The 19,030-nt window shown below is 42.6% G+C and overlaps 1 protein-coding gene across 1 annotated transcript in view; it reads right to left on the bottom strand.

The window, feature by feature from the left end:
• LOC145414193 (uncharacterized) overlaps positions 1-4,849 on the bottom strand; it is a 51,138-nt gene extending 46,289 nt beyond the window's left edge. The window contains exon 1 of the mRNA XM_080283769.1: positions 4,627-4,849. Within this exon, the coding sequence (XP_080139895.1) occupies positions 4,627-4,849 (223 nt within the window). The remainder of the gene's footprint in view (positions 1-4,626) is intronic.
• Positions 4,850-19,030: the final 14,181 nt, after the last annotated feature.

Genomic DNA, 19,030 nt, shown 5'->3' with positions numbered 1-19,030 from the left:
CATGAAAATTTCCGCACACCGCCCTTCACATAACCACATTTACATAAACAGATCTTTCTCTTACACAGGAGAAACACACTCACAGACATACTCCAAACAAACATACTAGCAACAAACACATACACACAGAGGCCTGTTAAAATACACACAAACAATCAAAGCATACAAGGACACACACACACACACACACACACACACACACACACACACACACACACACACACACACACACACACATACATAAATACATACATACACAACAAATCAGCAAAATACACGCCAAAATACGTGACAGGTTACAAAGAGAAGCGATGCAATACAACGATCATTATTATCGGAAATGGTAAAAACAAAACACTCATTCTCGCGGTATGTTTATGTAAAAATATGCGTGGGAAGTGTCGTGGATTTGGGTAAACATGTGCATTATGATTCACGCACACACACACACACACACACACACACACACACACACACAAGCTGCCCTGTAGCCAATAACAAACCCCCACCTCCCTCACTCTCTCTCTCTCTCTCTCTCTCTCTCTCTCTCTCTCTCTCTCTCTTACACACACACACATACAATGGTTTTGTTTACTATGCCGTTAGTCCGAGCGCCTGTTTGCGTGTGCGTGCGTGCATGCGTGCTTGGGTGCGCGGAAATTAAGTGCGGAGGTTAATGCACGCCAGTGTGAGTGTTTGGTGTGTGTGTGTGTGTGTGTGTGTGTGTGTGTGTGTGTGTGTGTGTGTGTGTGTGTGTGTGTGTGTGTGTGTGTGTGTGTGTGTGTGTGTGTGTGTTTACCTTCCGGCCTTTAATGGGTGTATGAGAGAGAGAGAGAGAGAGAGAGAGAGAGAGGCTGTCTGAAACCGGGTTTGTATATGTCTATTCCTCCAACTGTGTGTGTGTGTGTGTGTGTGTGTGTGTGTGTGTGTGTGTGTGTGATCTCTCTCCATATCTGCTTCCATCCTATCCCCTTCTATATCCTTCTCTCTCTCTCTTCCTCACTTTCCACATTCACACTTTTTTCTCCGCTGCAATTCTTCCGGTCTTTTCCTTCATTCTTCTTCATTTCTGTTCATCTTTTTTGTTATATCTGTGTAATAAAGGAGTGACTTTCTTACTTTTTTATTTTTTATTTTCATTTTCATTATCGTTTGCATCTGTTTACTTCACTTTTTTGCAGCTTTTTTTTTTTACAGGTGATTGTACTCTCTTCTTAGTCTCTCTGTCCTCCCCTCACCTCCCCTCTTTCATCATCTTCCTTTCTTTCCTCTCTTCTAATCCCTTATTCTTCTCCTCTTCTTTCTCCTCCACAGTCTCTTCTTCCTCCTCCTCCTCCTCCTCCTCCTCCTCCTCCATCATTTTGTCATAACTCTTTGCTTCTTTCTTCTTTATCATGTTATCTCAAGTGGCTAGTTTATTTTTTCTTCCCTCATAGCTTTTCTCCTGTTTCCCTCTTTCTCTTCGTCTTCCTCCTCCTCATTCCCTCCCTCCTCTTATTGTTTACTTCCATTCTCCTTTACTTAATCCGTACCTCTTTATTTTATTAATTCTATTTTCTCTCTTTATTTCTTACATTTATCCTCTTCCTCCTCCTCTTTCTCCTCTTCGATTCCTTTTTTTATATTTATTGTCTCTCCTCTCTTGTCTATTTCCCCCCCCCTCTCTCTCTCTCTCTCTCTCTCTCTCTCTCTCTCTCCCCTCCCTCTCAATTCGCCCCTCCTCTATTTCCTCCCCTTCCTTCCTCCTCGCTTCCTGTGCTTCCTCTTTCCTTCCTATATATTGCCTTTATGCTTCCTCTCCTCCCTTTCTCCTTCACTAATTCCTCTTCTCTCTTTTCTTCCTCCATTCGCCTCTTTCTCCATCTCCTTTTCACCTCGCTAACCCTACTCTTACTTCTTCTTTGTCGGACTATTCTATTCGTCTGTTTATTTTGTCTTCTTTTTTCATTTCTTTATCCCTTACCTAATTTTCTTTTTTCTTCTTTCTTCTATCTACTGTTTCCTTTATTTTCTTGTTCCTAACTAACTGCAACCTTATATACCTCCTGCTTTTCCTTTTTCCTTTTCTCCATTTTCTTTTCCTCATTCTGCCTTTCTTTTTCTTTTACTAATTCCCTTCTTTCCTCTTCCTCTGTCTTTCTTTCTTTCCCGTATATTCCTCCCTTCTTCCTTTCCATTTTTTTTTTTACCTTCTCTGCTGTTGTCCATTACTTGTTTCCTTTTCTTTGGACCCCCTGTCGTACTGTTCTTCCATATTCATAGTAATTCTCTCAAGTTTCTTTTGTTTCTCTCCTTCTCTTTCTCTTTTCCACCCTTCGCGGAATGTCCATCCTTGTCTCTTTCAATTTCCTCGTCTTTCCCTCTTTCATTACCTGCTTTTTTATCTATATTTTCCTAATATTATCACAATTCTTTCATTCTTACTCTTTTTTTTTTTTTATAACGTTCACTTACCCTCTCTTTCCACCCTTCTTTGATCTCTCTCTTTCCTCCACTTCGACGCCTGCGGTTTGAATGCAAGAGGTGGCCAGAGGTATTCCTGACATGTACAACACCACCAGGAGCGTAGGGTGGTCGTATGATGATCATAGGGTGGTCGTGGGAAGATCGTAAAGTGGTCGTGGGATGGCCGCAAGGTGGTCATAGGATGGTAGTAGGATGGTTGTACGGTGGTCGTCGGGTGGTCGTAGGGTGGTCGTAGCATGTCGTTGGATGGTCGTAGGATGGTTGCAGGGTGTCATGGGATGGTTGTAAGATTGTGTGCAGGATGGTCGTAGGGTGGTGGTCTATCCCTAAATGATCTGACCTACGCTAGCCTAACCTTGGGACCTCTTCGCCTCGTTTCTTCCTAAACCCATAAAGATTTAATATGGGATGTCTCTCTCTCTCTCTCTCTCTCTCTCTCTCTTGGTTTATTCTTCCTGTTTCCTCTCCTGGCAATTCTTCCCTTCCTTTACCCCTCGTTTTTACTCTCCAGCTCCTCCTCATCGTCAGTCTTTTTCCTGCATCCTTCCTCTTATCCCTTTACTCTCTCTCTCTCTCTCTCTCTCTCTCTCTCTCTCTCTCTCTCTCTCTCTCTCTCTCTCTCTCTCTCTCTCTCTCTCTCCATTTACCTTCAAAGGCTCAACCTTGCTCTCACCCTCACTCGATATTCCACTCTCACATTTACACATGCCCAAACTCTCTCTCTCTCTCTCTCTCTCTCTCTCTCTCTCTCTCTGTGAGAGTGTGTGTGTGTGTGTGTGTGTGTGTGTGTGTGTGTGTGTGTGTGTGTGTGTGTGTGTGTGTGTGTGTGTGCTTACGGAGAGATTGGTGCGATGATATAGTAAACTTTTATGACATGTTCGTGGTCTTGTGCAAGATCAGTTAAGTCTGTTTTAAAGAAACCCAAATAGTGAAACTACTCACTTCAGCAGCCCGGGATAAAACTCGCGTCTTTTTAAACAACAGGTCACTTTTCAAACCACTCTTCGTGAGAATTAGTCAAATTCAATTGAATTTAACTTTATTTCAAGTTGACTTTCGACCGAAAACCCTGTTCGACCGAGTACCAGAAGCCATGACAGTCAACACTCTCAGGCTGCTATGACTGACTTTCAGCTGAATAAAATCATTTGATGTAAACTGGAATGGAATACAAGAGATGTCCTAACCATTTGAACGTTAGTGATACCAGTATTAATACTCATGGTCCTCTGTGATTCACTCCCAGTTGAATGAATTTTCTGACGTTAGCTATCATTGAATACTAAAGCATTCCTTAGCATGAGAGGGTTCATGGCAACGGATTCTACACTCTCACCCTTCTATGACTCACTCCCAGGTGAACAGAAGAGTCTGATGTCAGCTGGAACAGAAGACGAATAATAGAGTTGTGTCGACGATGAACCTGTTAAGATCAAGATATTTTATGCCAAGTCAAGAGAGCTCCACTGCCGTCTTGACTTTTACCTTCCAATTCCACTTGGCTTTGACAATACCTTTCAGTCTTGTAAACAGACCTCGAGTCGTTTTGTGCATTACTGTCTATTAATGTCTTTCAGTATGTTTAACTCTTTCTGCCCTACGACGTGTGTGTGTGTGTGTGTGTGTGTGTGTGTGTGTGTGTGTGTGTGTGTGTGTGTGTGTGTGTGTGTGTGTGTGTGTGTGTGTGTGTGTGTGTGTGTGTCTGATTGTCTGTCTGTCTGTCTGTGCACCTGTAATTAACTCCTAGGTTATTTGATGGATCCGAAGGAAACTTCCCAGGAGAGTTAGTCTGGTTACTCTGGTCTTGCACTATATACCGTTTTCCAAGCATGACTTCTAGGGGGTCAGCCTCGCTCGCAAAATTAAAAATTCTCAGAAATAGTGAAAGGACAGATTTGGCTTTGATGTCTTAGCACATGTTGTAGAGAGGACTCTCATCCTTAATGCAATACTTGAGGAGCGTGACCTCCCCTCCCAATGATTCTGGGCGGGGTAAGCTCCACTCCCCAAAGTAAAAAATATCAGAAATAAATGAAGTGAGAAATGGATTTCAACGGAAGTTTTCAGCTCAGTTCATCTCGTCTGTCGTTTTCCATTATATAAAATTTTCCACCATTATTTGTATTGGAGTCAGCCCCCTCCAAAACTTATAAACTATACAAAAAGGGGAAGAAGGGCAGATGTCGCCCTGATGTCTTCGAACATGTAGAACGGGCTTCCATTCGCTAATCACAGCCACCGCCACAGCCATCGTCACCACCACCGCCACAGCCACTGCCACAGCCACCGTCACCGCCACAGCCACTGCCACAGCCACCGTCACCGCCACAGCCACTGCCACAGCCACCGTCACCTCCACAGCCATTGTCACCACCACCGCCATCGCCACCACCGCCGCCGCCAACACCACTACCACCACTACTCACTGAGAGTCCTAGGGTATCACACATCTTGGAGCATCACACATCTTATACCGTGAGTAATATGTTTCATTCACATGTGTTACCACTGCCATCATGTGGCTTTTACATCAGGATACTAGCTTCTTTTATGACGCGGTAATATTATTTTGTAATTCTTTCAAACTGGAATCCATATCGCAGGATTGGGTATGCAGTTCCAAGTTTTCTCTGAAGGCACAGGAAGAAACTGAACATCCAGTTTATCTGACTTGGGAATGACCTGTGATACTAAGGGATAAAGAAGGCTATATCAAAAGTTAAAAAAAAATAAAAAAATAGCCTGGTGGCAGCAAGAATAAATATAATAAGGTATCCTAGTAAAGGAGTTATTATTATCAGTGAGCTTGGAGGTAATGAAAGAATCCCTTTTTCTGTCATCCTATAATTAAAAATTACAAATACACGACTAAAAAATTCCATTAGTTCCATGAATGTTAAGGTTGTATCATGTAGTGATGAAAAATAAAATCTGTCTGGTCTGTATAAATGTATAGCTCTCTCTCTCTCTCTCTCTCTCTCTCTCTCTCTCTCTCTCTCTCTCTCTTTCACTCCGTTTCAATAGTCAGAGTTTCATTTGGTTCCGCAGGTCATCTGGACAATGGTATGCCTCTGAAAGTGAACTGGAAATGGGGATAATATTTTGGGTCAGCTTATGCCCAGTTTAAACCACCTTATCACATCTGCTCTCTGGCAGGGAGAGGGAGTGTTACGCTTTGTTCGACGAGTGTGTGTGTGTGTGTGTGTGTGTGTGTGTGTGTGTGTGTGTGTGTGTGTGTGTGTGTGTGTGTGTGTGTGTGTGTGTGTGTGTGTGTGTGTGTGTGTGTGTGTGTGTGTGTGTAATTCACCGGGTCCCCCAAGTCGGTCAGGATCACTTGATGGTCGTGATCGTCAGCTTTTACCCTCCTGGAAAGGAGATGAGAGCTCATATAATCCGATCTAAGGGCAAGGCTGTGACCTTCACACACGCACACACCCGTCCCCTTACTCAAAGGGGACAGTAACCACCCACTTTGTCAGTGAAACTTTCGCAATCTGAGCGAGGCGCGAACTCCCGTCCACCAGATGGCAAGCGAGAACGTTATCACTGAGCCAGCGAGTGTGTGTGTGTGTGTGTGTGTGTGTGTGTGTGTGTGTGTGTGTGTGTGTGTGTGTGTGTGTGTGTGTGTGTGTGTGTGTGTGTGTGAATAAAATCTCAAACGGTTTTATTCAAGAATTTACCGAATTTGGCGGAGGATGAGGGGCAGCCAAGAGTCTGACTCATTGTTTTTTAAAACAAGAGGTAAAAGGGCAAAGTCAAAGGCTTAACTCCTGGTCTAGTAATGTTAACGTAAAACAATCTTTATTCGATTTAGACCAAAACTTGTGAAAATGTTGAGGGTAACGCAAAAATGACCGGGTTTGAGTTTGAGAACAGTCAAAGGTCAAGGTCACAAGGTAAAGTCAAAAAGCGAACCGTGTGCCTGCGTGTGAGCAGAATAACTGCAACACTTTTTATCTGATTTAGCTCAACCTGGGTAGAAGGGTTGAAGACCAGCCAAGAGGTTGACCTGCTGTTTTTGAAAGCAATAGATCAAAGGTCAAGGTAACATGGTAAGGCCAGCTTACATAGTTTTTTTCCGATTTACACCCAACCCTTCAGTTGGCTTCAGGGTAAGGCAAGGATAAATGGATTCGATTTTGAGAAGTCACTCAGAGATTATGGTCACAGGGAAAAGTCAAACCTTGAAGTTGAAAGAGGTCAGCGTGGACAGCTTTGATCTGACCTGAATCAAACTTTGTGGAAGGATTAGTGTCAAGGCAACAATGAAGAAATTTGATTCTGAAAGTGGTCGCTCAAAGTCACAGGCCAAAGTCAATAAATTCGGCATTTGAACCAAATGGTGGACGCACTGTTGCACTATGTGCTTCTGTCAGTTCTCATTCTGTTCTTACTACGGTACCTCCACACGGTTTTATTCAGCTTAGGATAGAACTTTTAAGACCGGAAGGGTTAGATACGGGGTATGATCACTAATTTCTGATAATTATCACATCATTTTGTACCATGTGACCAGTGATTCATACCGTTGCTTGTTGAACATTAATAGCTCTGAATAACTCTGCCAGCTGCTATACAGTATATATCACCGGATAACACAGTACCACGCAAGAGTGCACGGCAACAAGGGCAAAAGTAAGGTTATGTGACTCGCTCACCTTCGGTTTTTCACGCCCAAGTTTATTCCACGTATTAACACAGGCGATAAAATGGAGTAAAGTGTGTTTTTGTTTCCCGCCAGCTTGATTGTTCGACAGCACATTTATCCAGAACTCACATTTTTTTTTTTTTACACGAAAGGAATCGTTTACTCAGGTCTCTCCATCTGCACAACTATTTACGTACCTGTAGCTTTCTACCCGGAAACAGTTTTAAAACGTTTGCATGAGACAGTGAGACGCAAACGACCCGAGAAGTGGAATGGCAGATGGCTGCTTTACCATGGCAACACACACAGTCACGCAGCGCTCCCTACCCAGAAGTTTGGGGCAGACGAAAATTTTCCACCAGTCTCATATCCCCCTTTTTCACCTGACTTGGGACTGTGTGCATTCTAGTTACTCCACAGCCTGATGCCCGTAATTATATGGCATTGTTTTGACCTTATGAAGACATCCAGTCTGGTACACTGAACGTCCAGAAGAACATCATGATGCTTCCTTCAGTGGCAGGAGCTTTAGAACAACTGCTTCTCCTAACCTGAATAAAATCGTCTGGTAGTAGCTATAATGTATGACAAGAAGACATCATCATAATTTTGCTCCAGTATTACGGTAACATTTTCACTATAAATAGCTTCCTGAGATGAATAAAATCGGCTGACAGACACAAGAATGAAAATAGAAAGACGTCATCTCACTGCACGTTAGACTTACTGACCGTATTTAGATGACAGCCTTCCCATAAACTTAAAAAATATCAGTGGCAAGAATAAGATATGTGCATTCGTCGTATCTACGTCACGCAAGCATACACAACACACCAGCATACACAACATGCCAGCATACACAACACGCCAGCATACACAACACATCAGCATACACAACTCACCAGGATAAGCGTCCGAGTACTATTCATTTTTGGTTCATTAGGTCACTAAAGATTGATTCATGGTAACCTGTTAGATTCATGTGCGAGAAATTAAAAAAAAAAAAAAAAGGGGGGGGCATTATTCTACCAAAAGCTCCGCGATTATTATTTTCTTTTTTTTGGGGGGAGGGGAGAGGAGGAGTGGGGAGGGGAGGGGAGGGGAGGGGAGAGGAAGGGAGGACAGGATAGGGGATGGGATGGGAGGAGAGGGGAGGGAGGGAGAGGTGTAATAAAAGGGCAGGGGTGGTGGAAGGGGCTGGATATAGTATACCCTGAAAAAGGTGGTCATTGTATATCAGTAAGTACAGTCTAAGTCATATATTTCTCCTCCAAATTCGTCAGAGAGAAAGAGAAAGAGGAGGGGGGGAAGCAGAAAGGAGTGGAAGGGATGAGATAGCAATGTAGGTTGAAGGGAGAGAGGAGGGGGGGGGGAGCAGAAAGGAGTGGAAGGGAGGAGATAGCAATGTAGGTTGAAGGTAATATTTTTCCCTGGAAATTCAACAGAGAGAGGGGTAAAAATAGGCGAAATGGGAGGAGAGGAATCGGTGGGACTGGCTGAAATACCGTGGGTTATGGACCATAATAAATGCAAAATACCCTGTGAAAGTGTGTGCTATAGGTCGGGCGGCGAAGTGTAAGTCAAATATTATGCCCCAGGAAGTCGAAAGGGACGATAATAAATAAATAAATAAAATACTGAGTTGGGCGACAGCAGTGTGCAGGACGCGTCGGAATATAAGAGGATGGAGGGGCAGGGTCGGGGCAATGCACTCTGTGGAGATGGAGGCTGCGTGGGGCGGTATGGGTGGCAGGGAGGTTGCAATCACAGACTTCTCTTGCAAATCTGAGGTGGGGGGGGGGAGAGAAGGTGGGGCAGAGGCAGGGAGGAGCAGACAGAACGGGTTTAGGGTGATGGTGGGTGGTGGGCAGGCCGTGGTACTTAACCTTGTCAGGCCCGGCTTTAAGCCAATTGGACCAGTGGCTCCCGATTGGGCCCCGAGCGTAAGGGGGCCCCGCGCTAGGAAGCTAGGGTAATTTACTCGAGTCTTGTCAAGTATACACATCACATTGCAACATACACCTAACACCCCTAACACCACATTGCAGGTTTTACAGAGAACAACAACATTATAATTTTCTTCCGAATTCTTAAAAGTCAGCATTGTTAGCTTATACTGTTATATTTTGAATATTTTGACTGTACTTAAATTAAATAAATACGCTAATTAATTACAGAATACCGTAAAAATTTATTTATCCGAAAAACTTAAAAAGACCAATATGTAAATATACGTGTATTTGTTTTTAAATATCTATAAACCTGTAAACTTTTATTTTAACATTATCATGTGGGTAAATTACTTTATGCACAAGCACATCTTTATGGCAAAACATATTGTAGGTCTAGATTCAGACTCAAGTATTAAAGCTTTACAAATCTATATCTAGGTAATTAAGACCTACGAAAACAGACATAATAGATGTATACCCTGCACTCACAAAAATAATATAAATCAGGTTTGTTACTTTTGACAGTAATACACTTTTTGATCTACACATTTTGTGTTCAACACATTTTGTTTGTTTACTTGAAGGCTTACATGTACTCAATTTTATATTAAAATATGGCTTCGATCTACTTGGTCCATTCACTCACATGCACTTTTTAACCGGACATTTTGATTGCGTTCCATTCTGCCATAGAGATATGAAGTCTATAAGAGACTTTATTTATATCTCTATGATTCCACAGACCTTGGCTGGGAACCAGGGGGCCCCACCAAAAATGTTCCTAATTGGGTCCCGTGGCTCCTGTAGGCCGGCCCTGCATGTAAAATGGGCATTGTAGATATATGAGAGTGTGGTGATGGTTTATTTAACAAATGTTTTCATAAACAAAAGCGAGAAAAAAAAAAAGATTAAAGGAGAGGTTGGTGGTAATATGATTAGAGAGCTGGTTTGCTGTCCGAAATTACGCGAATTCAGTTCGAGTGCAGGAAACAGTTTCTATGTTTGAACTGTGTTAAAACAAAATTTACTTGTTATAGTTAAAAAAAAAAATACTATCACCATACCACCCTTAAATTATAGGCATAGCGTGTGTTTAATATGGATGCTGGGTACTGACAACCAAGTGATGATATATGATGGAATTAATGTGTTTGGGAAGTAGGAGGACTGCTGGGTCTCAGGGAACGGATTTTCAAGTCTGTCCAAAGTCGGACACATGAAAATATGAAGAAGAGAAAATGCACATCTTATTCTCATACACCTGGCGTCATGCTATGAGGGTAGTAAATAGGTCACCGTACTGACGTGATTGAAATGCCATCACACCTGATTATGCGCAGCCTTCTGGGAAAGTTTTGGTGAGGTTTGGGTAAAGGACTTATAGTATGTGACTAAGGCCCCGTCCACACGAGCGGGCAGTGCCCGACGGGCAGAGCCCTCTGAGTGGATATCCCTCGCTTTTTTATCAGTGTTTCCAGATCAAGCAGTCCTCGGCGGCCATTGGCGACAACCGGGCACACCTGTGCTGTTCACACGGCAGATCGAGCTGTGGTGAGGTAGTGGTTGTCCAGTCGACGTCGGGCAGGAGCATTTCGATGGTTTGCCCGTGGTTTCCCTGCTTATGACGTCATCTACACTCGTGCCTGCCACCCACCCCCTAATCGTGTGAACTGGAACGTGAATTGATAACAATGTTTGCGCGTCGGGCACTGCCCGCTCGTGTGGACGGACCCTTAGGATACCTCATGACACCACTTCCATAGCAATAATTATACCTCCTATAATACCTCCTATAATTTGCGATTAAAACTATTAGTACCTTAAAGCTGTTTACTTTTACAAACTTGCCCCACTACACACGTAGACGTAGTCACGATAGTCAGTATACACAGTTGTCTCGTACAGAGTCTTCAGATCTCAGATATACAAGTACTGGACGTGTCACGTCTCATGTAACATGTTTATAGCATATTCTCTCTCTCTCTCTCTCTCTCTCTCTCTCTCTCTGTTTTCAGTATATCAAAGTAATATTTGTAAGATGTGATTTTAAATATTATGCTTCTAAACAGTCAATTACAATTACAGTCACTGTGGGAATTCAAAGCTCAATTACAGTAACAATTACAATTACTGGTATATACAAATAATTACAATTACAATTACAATTACCCTAACGATGTGTAATTAAATTCCATTTACGGTAAATTACGATTGCAATTACTCCAAGCCTGACGTGCAGTACGGTATGTTTGCTTAACCCATTAACTCCAAGGGTTCCTGTATGAGGGAATGTGCTGAAAGGGTACTATGCATACTGCACTCCGCCTATCGGCTCATAGTCGTGAAGCTCATAGGTCCCTACCCCAGGGTTCGCTTCTTTTTTAACTTTTAAAAATACCCAGTTCCGTCTTATACTGAAGACACTGGACACAAATGAATTAATATCAACACAGTTTGTATAGATTATTTTTTATTTAATTTGCTTTTCCTTCGTCTGTTCACCTTCTGTAAAAAAAAAAAAAAAAAAAAAAGCAACATACAAGATGTTTCGGTGTTATGTGCAGAATAGGTCACTGAGGAACAAAGTTATGAAATCTCTAGAGTCAGGTCCAATACAGTGCAAAGTTAAAGTTTGATGTGACACGGAGGACGCGCAAAAACTGAAGGAGGTGCTCGGCGAACCCCACGACCTGCCATCCACAATTTTTTCTTCCTCAACACAAGTTTCTAAAGGGAGTCGTTCCGTCCTAGCCTCCATGATGGTGTGCTGGGGGAATGCAAAGGGCGGCACAATAGTCCAGTGGATATCGTGGCGGGGGACTGTGGAGGACGCGATTTTGCAATAGCCTAGTGGATATCATAGTACAAGTGTGCATAGGGGGGGATCATACAATACCTTTATGGCTATCGTACTGGGAGTGTGCAATAGTCGGGATGTTACAATACCTTCATGGATATCGTTGTGGGAATGTGCAAAGGTGGGGATGTTACAGTACCTTTATGGCTATCGTAGTATCAGAGTCCAAAGGAAGCCGGGAGATAATTGGCCTGTGATCTAAGTGGCACGTAGCAATTCTTTCTTAGCGATTTCTTTTCCACCTTAAAATCTTTTTCTAGCATGTCTTTTATAGCGTCTTAATGTCGGCATAGTTTGCATTAATAACGGTGACAAGGATACTGAGGTGAAATGTGCGGCATAAATGCTAATAAACTGGTGTTACGTAATCACAAAAGCTACTTACAGTACGACCCAATATCCTTATGAATGAAGGGGTGGAAGAGAGCAAAGGTGAGGGGTCAGTTTGCTCTCTCTCTCTCTCTCTCTCTCTCTCTCTCTCTCTCTCTCTCTCTCTCTCTCTCTCTCTCTCAGTGGTAGAATAGTCCCCTCAGGATATTAGCGTAGCGAAAGTTTACACAGGTCCAGGTAACATTGTAGCTTTCAGGATATCGTAGAGAGAGATTATAAAAGAAACAAGAGGGCACTGTGGTCGAGACTGCGTAGTGGTCGTTTGTTGTCGGTGTTGCGTAATGGTCGTTTGTTGTCGGTATTGCGTAGTGGTCGTTTGTTGTCGGTATTGCGTAGTGGTCGTTTGTCATCGGTATTGTGTAGTGGTAGTCTGTTATCAGTATTGTGTAGTGGTAGTCTGTTATCGGTATTATGTAGTGGTAGTCTCTTATCGGTATTGCGTGCTGGTAGTCTCTTATCGGTAGTGTGGTGGTAGTTTGTTAAGGAGACAGTAGCACAATAACCTTCGGGATATCGTAGCGCAAAACTGTAAAAGGGACGACAACACTCTCCTTGTTAGGACAGTTTAGTTTGGAATTGTAAGAGGCGTAGTAGCACAGTAGCAGTGGGATATCGCAGTAGGAAATTATCTTAAAGCTTACAATAACTTGGGAAGCCCGAGTAGTGCAAATGAGCAATACATTTTCACTTGACGCAAGCTGTAACATCGTTCTGCCACTTTTTTCCTTATCGAGGTGGTTCCCTGCTGGACCCATATGGTTTTAAGTCTTTTAGCTTTACCAGTTGTGATTTTTGCCTTGGTGCAATAATAATAATAAAATAATAATAATAATATGAACAACAGAGACGATGACAATGATGATGACGACGTCGCCAACAGACTGATGACCCTTTTAACAAGGCTTCAGTTTACATCAAGCAGTGTGAGCGAATGCATAGGACTATCTGCGAGAGGTAGAATATATATATATATATATATATCTCCCATTGGATCCCAGGGGTTTCTGGGCGAGGCATGGCACTGGGTGGGTCCAAAGCGTACCGCCCTCCGCCTATCGACTTATAGTCGCAAAGTTCATAGGTCCCTACACGGGGGTTCCCTACCTTATAAACACTTGAAAAATCCCAGTTCTGTCCAATATTCCGGACACTTGGCTCCAATGGGTTAAAGAGACTGATAGGTTTGCCAGTCATTAACCCACTGGATCCCAGGGGTTTCTGGGCGAGGCATGGCACTGGGTGGGTACGAAACGTACGGCCCTCCGCCTATCGGCTCATAGTCGCAAAGCTCATAGGTCCCTACCCGGGGGATCCCTGCTTTATAAACACTTGAAAAATCCCAGTTCTGTCCAATATTCCGGACACTGGGCTCCAATGGGTTATATATATATATATATATATATATATATATATATATATATATATATATATATATATATATATCATCATCAGCCATTGAGGTCCACTGCAGGACCGGCCTATCCCTACCGAAGCAGGGACGATACAGCCAATGTATCTCTACCCAGTGGCTTAGGCTGCCTGGTAGAGACTGTATGTAGGGTGAGAAGTGCTTGTAAGTGTAATTATAGTGTTGTAGTGGCTTCGGATGTGTGTGTAGTCTGTGAACCAAGTGTAATCGGCCTGCCGTAAGCCGACTGGGTGCAAGCATACTAGTATGCGACACTGATTCAACCACAGCACCCCTTATGTCCGCCAAAGTAGCAAGTGGCTCGGTGAACGATTCTCAAAGTTTTTTTTTTTTTTACAACTCCGGCGGGAGGTGAACCCTCGTCCATCAGCGTGCGAAACGCACACTCTACCACTGTACCACAGAGGCTCCATATATATATATATATATATATATATATATATATATATATATATATATATATAATTTGCGTGTGTGTGTGTGTGTTTCTGGCTGTTCCCACAGATTTCAGTTCTCCACTTGTATTGCTCTCTCTCTCTCTCTCTCTCTCTCTCTCTCTCTCTCTCTCTCTCTCTCAGTCCAGTAATCCGAGTGTCCTTCGCTGTGGCCGCCAAGGGAAAGTAAGTCTTTGGAAGTAATCAAGGTCTGCGGGAATGCTGCGGCTACAAACTTATTTCGAATTTGACCCCTTTCATCCACTGGCGCCATTTGTATTTCATTCTTGCAACTATCAAGAACTTGTCCAGGTTAGGAGAGCAGTGAAGGGGGTAGTGAATGTTGTATCTAACTCCAATCATTCAGGAAGTCTCTCCAGAGGTAAATAAAACAGTCTGAAAGCAGCAAGAACATAGTACTTTACACGTCAGCGGAATGGAGGGGTTGATGCATAAAGGTCAGCCCTAAATTATACCAGCCAGTTTGTTGACCGCGATCCTGCGTCGGTTTGAAATATAAACAACAGCTGAAATTTCATTCTGTTATCTTAAACGACGTATAATTAACACATAATCTCTAATAATTATCTTAGGTTGGCTCTAAGACCATGGTCGGAGCAAATGTAGCTTTTTATTCTTTGTAACCCCAATCGATTTTATTCAGCTGAGTGTGAATCATTACTTGTCACTTCAGTTCCCTTTACATTATGAGGTATACTTAGACGCGGTCTGGCGGGTTTCGCGGTGTAAGGAGAGGAGTGGACAGTATGACCTGGGATTGTGGTCAATGGGTGGTGGGACATAATGAAATGGAACATCTTGTGAAGAGGAACGTTGGAGGCTGGACGGTACGGTATATGTCAAAGAATTATACATACGAGTATATACATATACATCATCATCATCATCATCATCATCAGTCATAACTAGTCCACTGCTCAACAAAGGCCTCCCCCAACCTTTTCCACGAATTCCTTGACTGAGCCAATCTTTGCCACGTTTTCCCTGCAAATTTCTCTATCTCATCTCTCCATCTCCTGTCTGGCCTTTTTCTGCTACGCTTACATTCTCTTGGTGTCCAGTCAGTAAGCCTCTTGCTCCATCGGTTATCCCTTATTCTTGCTATATGGCCTGCCCATCTCCATTTCTGTTCTTTTATAACTTCTATAATATCTTTGACTTTAGTCTGCTCTCTCACCCAAGTTGATCTTTTCCTGTCTGTTAAAGAAATGCCCAACATTGACCTTTCCATTCCTCTCTGAGAACGGATTAATTTATTTTTCCATCGATTTTTTCAGTTTCCAGGTCTCACAACCATACGCCATAGCTGGAATTATACATATATATATATATATATATATATATATATATATATATACCGTATATATATATATATATATATATATATATGGGGAGGGGAGAGAAGTGGATAGGGTGGTCAGAAAGGAGTGGGCAGAATAAGAAGGGGTAATGGTGGGTGGTGGAGTAGGGCGGAAGAAGTACACCCTGTGAAACCTGGCTTTATAATTGTGTGTGGTAGTGTTGTCCTCAAAAATGTATAAGTTACAAATCCCTTAGAAATTTGATGTTAGGTTTTTGCTAGGGAGGAGGGTGGCGTGAATTGTACACCCTCCGAAGACGTTGCAGGCTGATGTCATGAACAAGGTGAAGTTTTAAAACAGTTTTCGCTAAGAAAGGGAAACCAAGCACTTAGCATTTGTTCCTTTGGAAAAAAATTTGTTGGACCTGACTGTACGGTCCCCTGGGAAAATTTGGGCCAGTTTATCACCCATTCTTTAATTGCTCCACTGGGAAGGTAGGAGCCAGAGTATAAATACCTTGTCCAGACAGTTAAAGTGAGTGTAGTTAGCCGGTCCCTTGAGTGGTATCATGTGAGCAATAAACCCCAACCACCTCTTGAATTTAAGCCCTTACAGGGCATATCTGGTTGGAGTGCTGTCGCCCACTAGACCACCAGGCATCCATTTGCCGGTTATATGTTTATGTGGGTTACAGGAAACTGGTCATTCTGTAGTCACCTGAAGGTAGCACTACGTACAAGTACTGTATGTATGCTGGGCTTCCCCACCTATCATTCTGGTGAAGCGCAGATAAAGTTTCCTGTCACCGGCACAGCACACAAAAACTATGAATGGTACTTGGCGAACCCCAGGCTGAACCCTCCAGACTTTTCTTGCTCAACACAAGTTTGCAAAGCGCTGCAACACTTTGGCCTCCGGGATATCGCGGCCAGAGTTTATCATGAACCTGCCAAGCCGTGGAAGGTGTGCATGGCAGCCTACTAAACCATACTCTCCTTGCCACTGGAGAGGATTCGTTGCACTTTTCTTTTTACCTCGCCCGGACAGAGTCGGGCGTGGAATTATTTTTGGTAGAGTTTCTATGTTTGTTTGTTTGTTTCTTTGTTTGTTTACAAATAACGGAAAAACGGCTGCATGAAATTACATGAAACTTTCAGGATATGTGGACACTGGTCCCAAAAGAATGTGAGTAAACTTTGGAGGTAGCCTAATCGAGTGACCCTGAAAGGTCAAAATCAAGGTCACGGATTCTCAGAGGGCTATAGCTTGAAACTGGTTGAAAATAGAAGTGTTCACTATTGAAGCATACAGGAACTCGTAAAAATGGACTTTCATTTGGCACCAAGACCTTTGACCTTGAGGGACCTTGGAAGGTCAGACTGAAGGTTATGGGTATATAGGGGGCTATAACGCGAAACTGGTTGAAGATAGAGATTCTATTATCAACATATAGGAGGTCCCATAAAGGTTTTTAATTGGTACCATGACCTTTGACCACTAGTGACCTTGAAAGGTCAAATCCAAGGTCACGGATATTCAGGGGACTATAACCTGAAACTCGATGAATATAGATATTTACAATTATCATGGTTGGCACCATGACTTTTGACCCTGAGTGACCATGAAGGGTCAAACGCAAGATCACGGATTTGCAGAGGGCGTAACTTGAAAACATTTGCGCCATTACCTTAGACTTTAAGTTTATACCGTACTGGCTATAAGTGGCAGTATCGACTGAGAATTTAACAGCAATAAAACAACTGCTGTCGGGCGCGGTTTGTTGTGCCTGGCACCACTTGTCTTTAACGATTTATTTTCCATGTTACACCTTAATTTTCTCTTACATGCTCTTCTTTCCTGTTTGATACATACTTGCTGTGCAACAGTAACAAACCAAAACGGTACTATTTATTACACGGCTTACAAACCCCCGGTAGCTCGCGACGATGTTAATTACGGTCTTCCAAATCATTTTCTACTTAACACTACCATAAACACGGTCTAGTGGTTTTCACTCAAGTTGGCTCATTAATAGTAAGATTGCAAAATGAAAGATAATTTATTTTATCTGCTCCTTTTTACGTACGGTATACTATGTAAAGCACATAAAAACAATACTTACGTTAGGTATATGCATAAATTTCCCTACAGATGCGGTTCTTCAAACGAATGCGTTCTGCTGACGTGGGTCCATTACCGTTGTCATATGCACTATCTTCTTGCATACGCAAAGAACCCTATGCACGAAGTACCCCATTCGTAAACATAGATAGGTGATATAGGGTACTCAGTGCATAGAATCACATGTTACAATTTTGTGCATGCGCAAATCAGCATGTGCACAAAATCCTCTACACTGTGTTTTCTGGCATATATATATATATATATATATATATATATATATATATATATATATATATATATATATATATATATATATATACACACGAGTATATTTGACAGGTTATTTTCTACAATAGACAGATGGGTCATTTTGCGTACAGAAATTAGATTGTCCCCCTGTTTACCACAGGAAATCATCTGTTTAAATCATATGACCAGAGACAAGGGATATGGTGTAGGGTACTTTGGTGCATAGGATACTTTGTGCATGCAGGTACTTGGTGCATGAGACGCTGTCATCAGCCAAAGACACCGTACCTAGCGTAATTAAGTTCCAATGTGGAATATTAATCGCTAAGGGAGATGTGTTACGAATCTCCTAGGCTAACGGAATTACGGCCCAGTGTCACCAATAGAGTAGCGCATTGGAACACCTGTCCACATCAGGCAGTGTGGGTGTGTAAAACTGTATTGTGGAATATGTTGTTGGTTTTACAGTACCGATACGAGATCCGCGCATGGTTTACTGCACCTCTCTCTCTCTCTCTCTCTCTCTCTCTCTCTCTCTCTCTCTCTCTCTCTCTCTCTCTCTCTCTCTCTGTGTGTGTGTGTGTGTGTGTGTGTGTGTGTGTGTGTGTGTGTGTGTGTGTGTGTGTGTGTGTGTGTGTGTGTGTGTGTGTGTGTGTGTGTGTGTGTGTGTGTGTGTGTGTGTCCTTTCGTCTCACCCTTCTTACTCTGCCTTCATTAATGCATCCTCCCTTTCCTTGTTCTCTCTCTCTCTCTCTCTTGTTCTGCATTCCTGACCTTTCTCCCTCTCCCTCTCTTGTCCTCTCGCTCATTCTCTCTATAATCTATCTTCTCTCACTCTCTCTCTCTCTCTCTCTCTCCTTTCACACCCTTCTCATTGTGTATCCGTCACTTCCTTATCTCTCTCTCTCTCTCTCTCTCTCTCTCTCTCTCTCTCTCTCTCTCTCTCTCTCTCTCTCTCTCTCGCTCTATTAATATATGTATGTTGTATGTAATATGAATGTATGAATGTAGCAATCTTCTTCTCGTTCTTCTTCTTCTTATTATTATTATTATTATTATTATTATTATTATTATTATTCCTTTTCCTCTTCTCTTTCCCAACATTCTTCATCGACTATTCTCATGCTCTCTCCCTCCTCCCATTTCCCCTTCATCTCTT

The sequence above is a fragment of the Coenobita brevimanus genome, chromosome 98, assembly GCF_032717465.1.
Source record: "Coenobita brevimanus isolate Jiangsu-jjx chromosome 98, ASM3271746v2, whole genome shotgun sequence".
Classification (NCBI taxonomy): Eukaryota; Metazoa; Arthropoda; class Malacostraca; order Decapoda; family Coenobitidae; genus Coenobita; species Coenobita brevimanus.
Note: the sequence above shows the minus strand (reverse complement) of the source record. Positions and strands in the feature narration are given on the sequence as shown.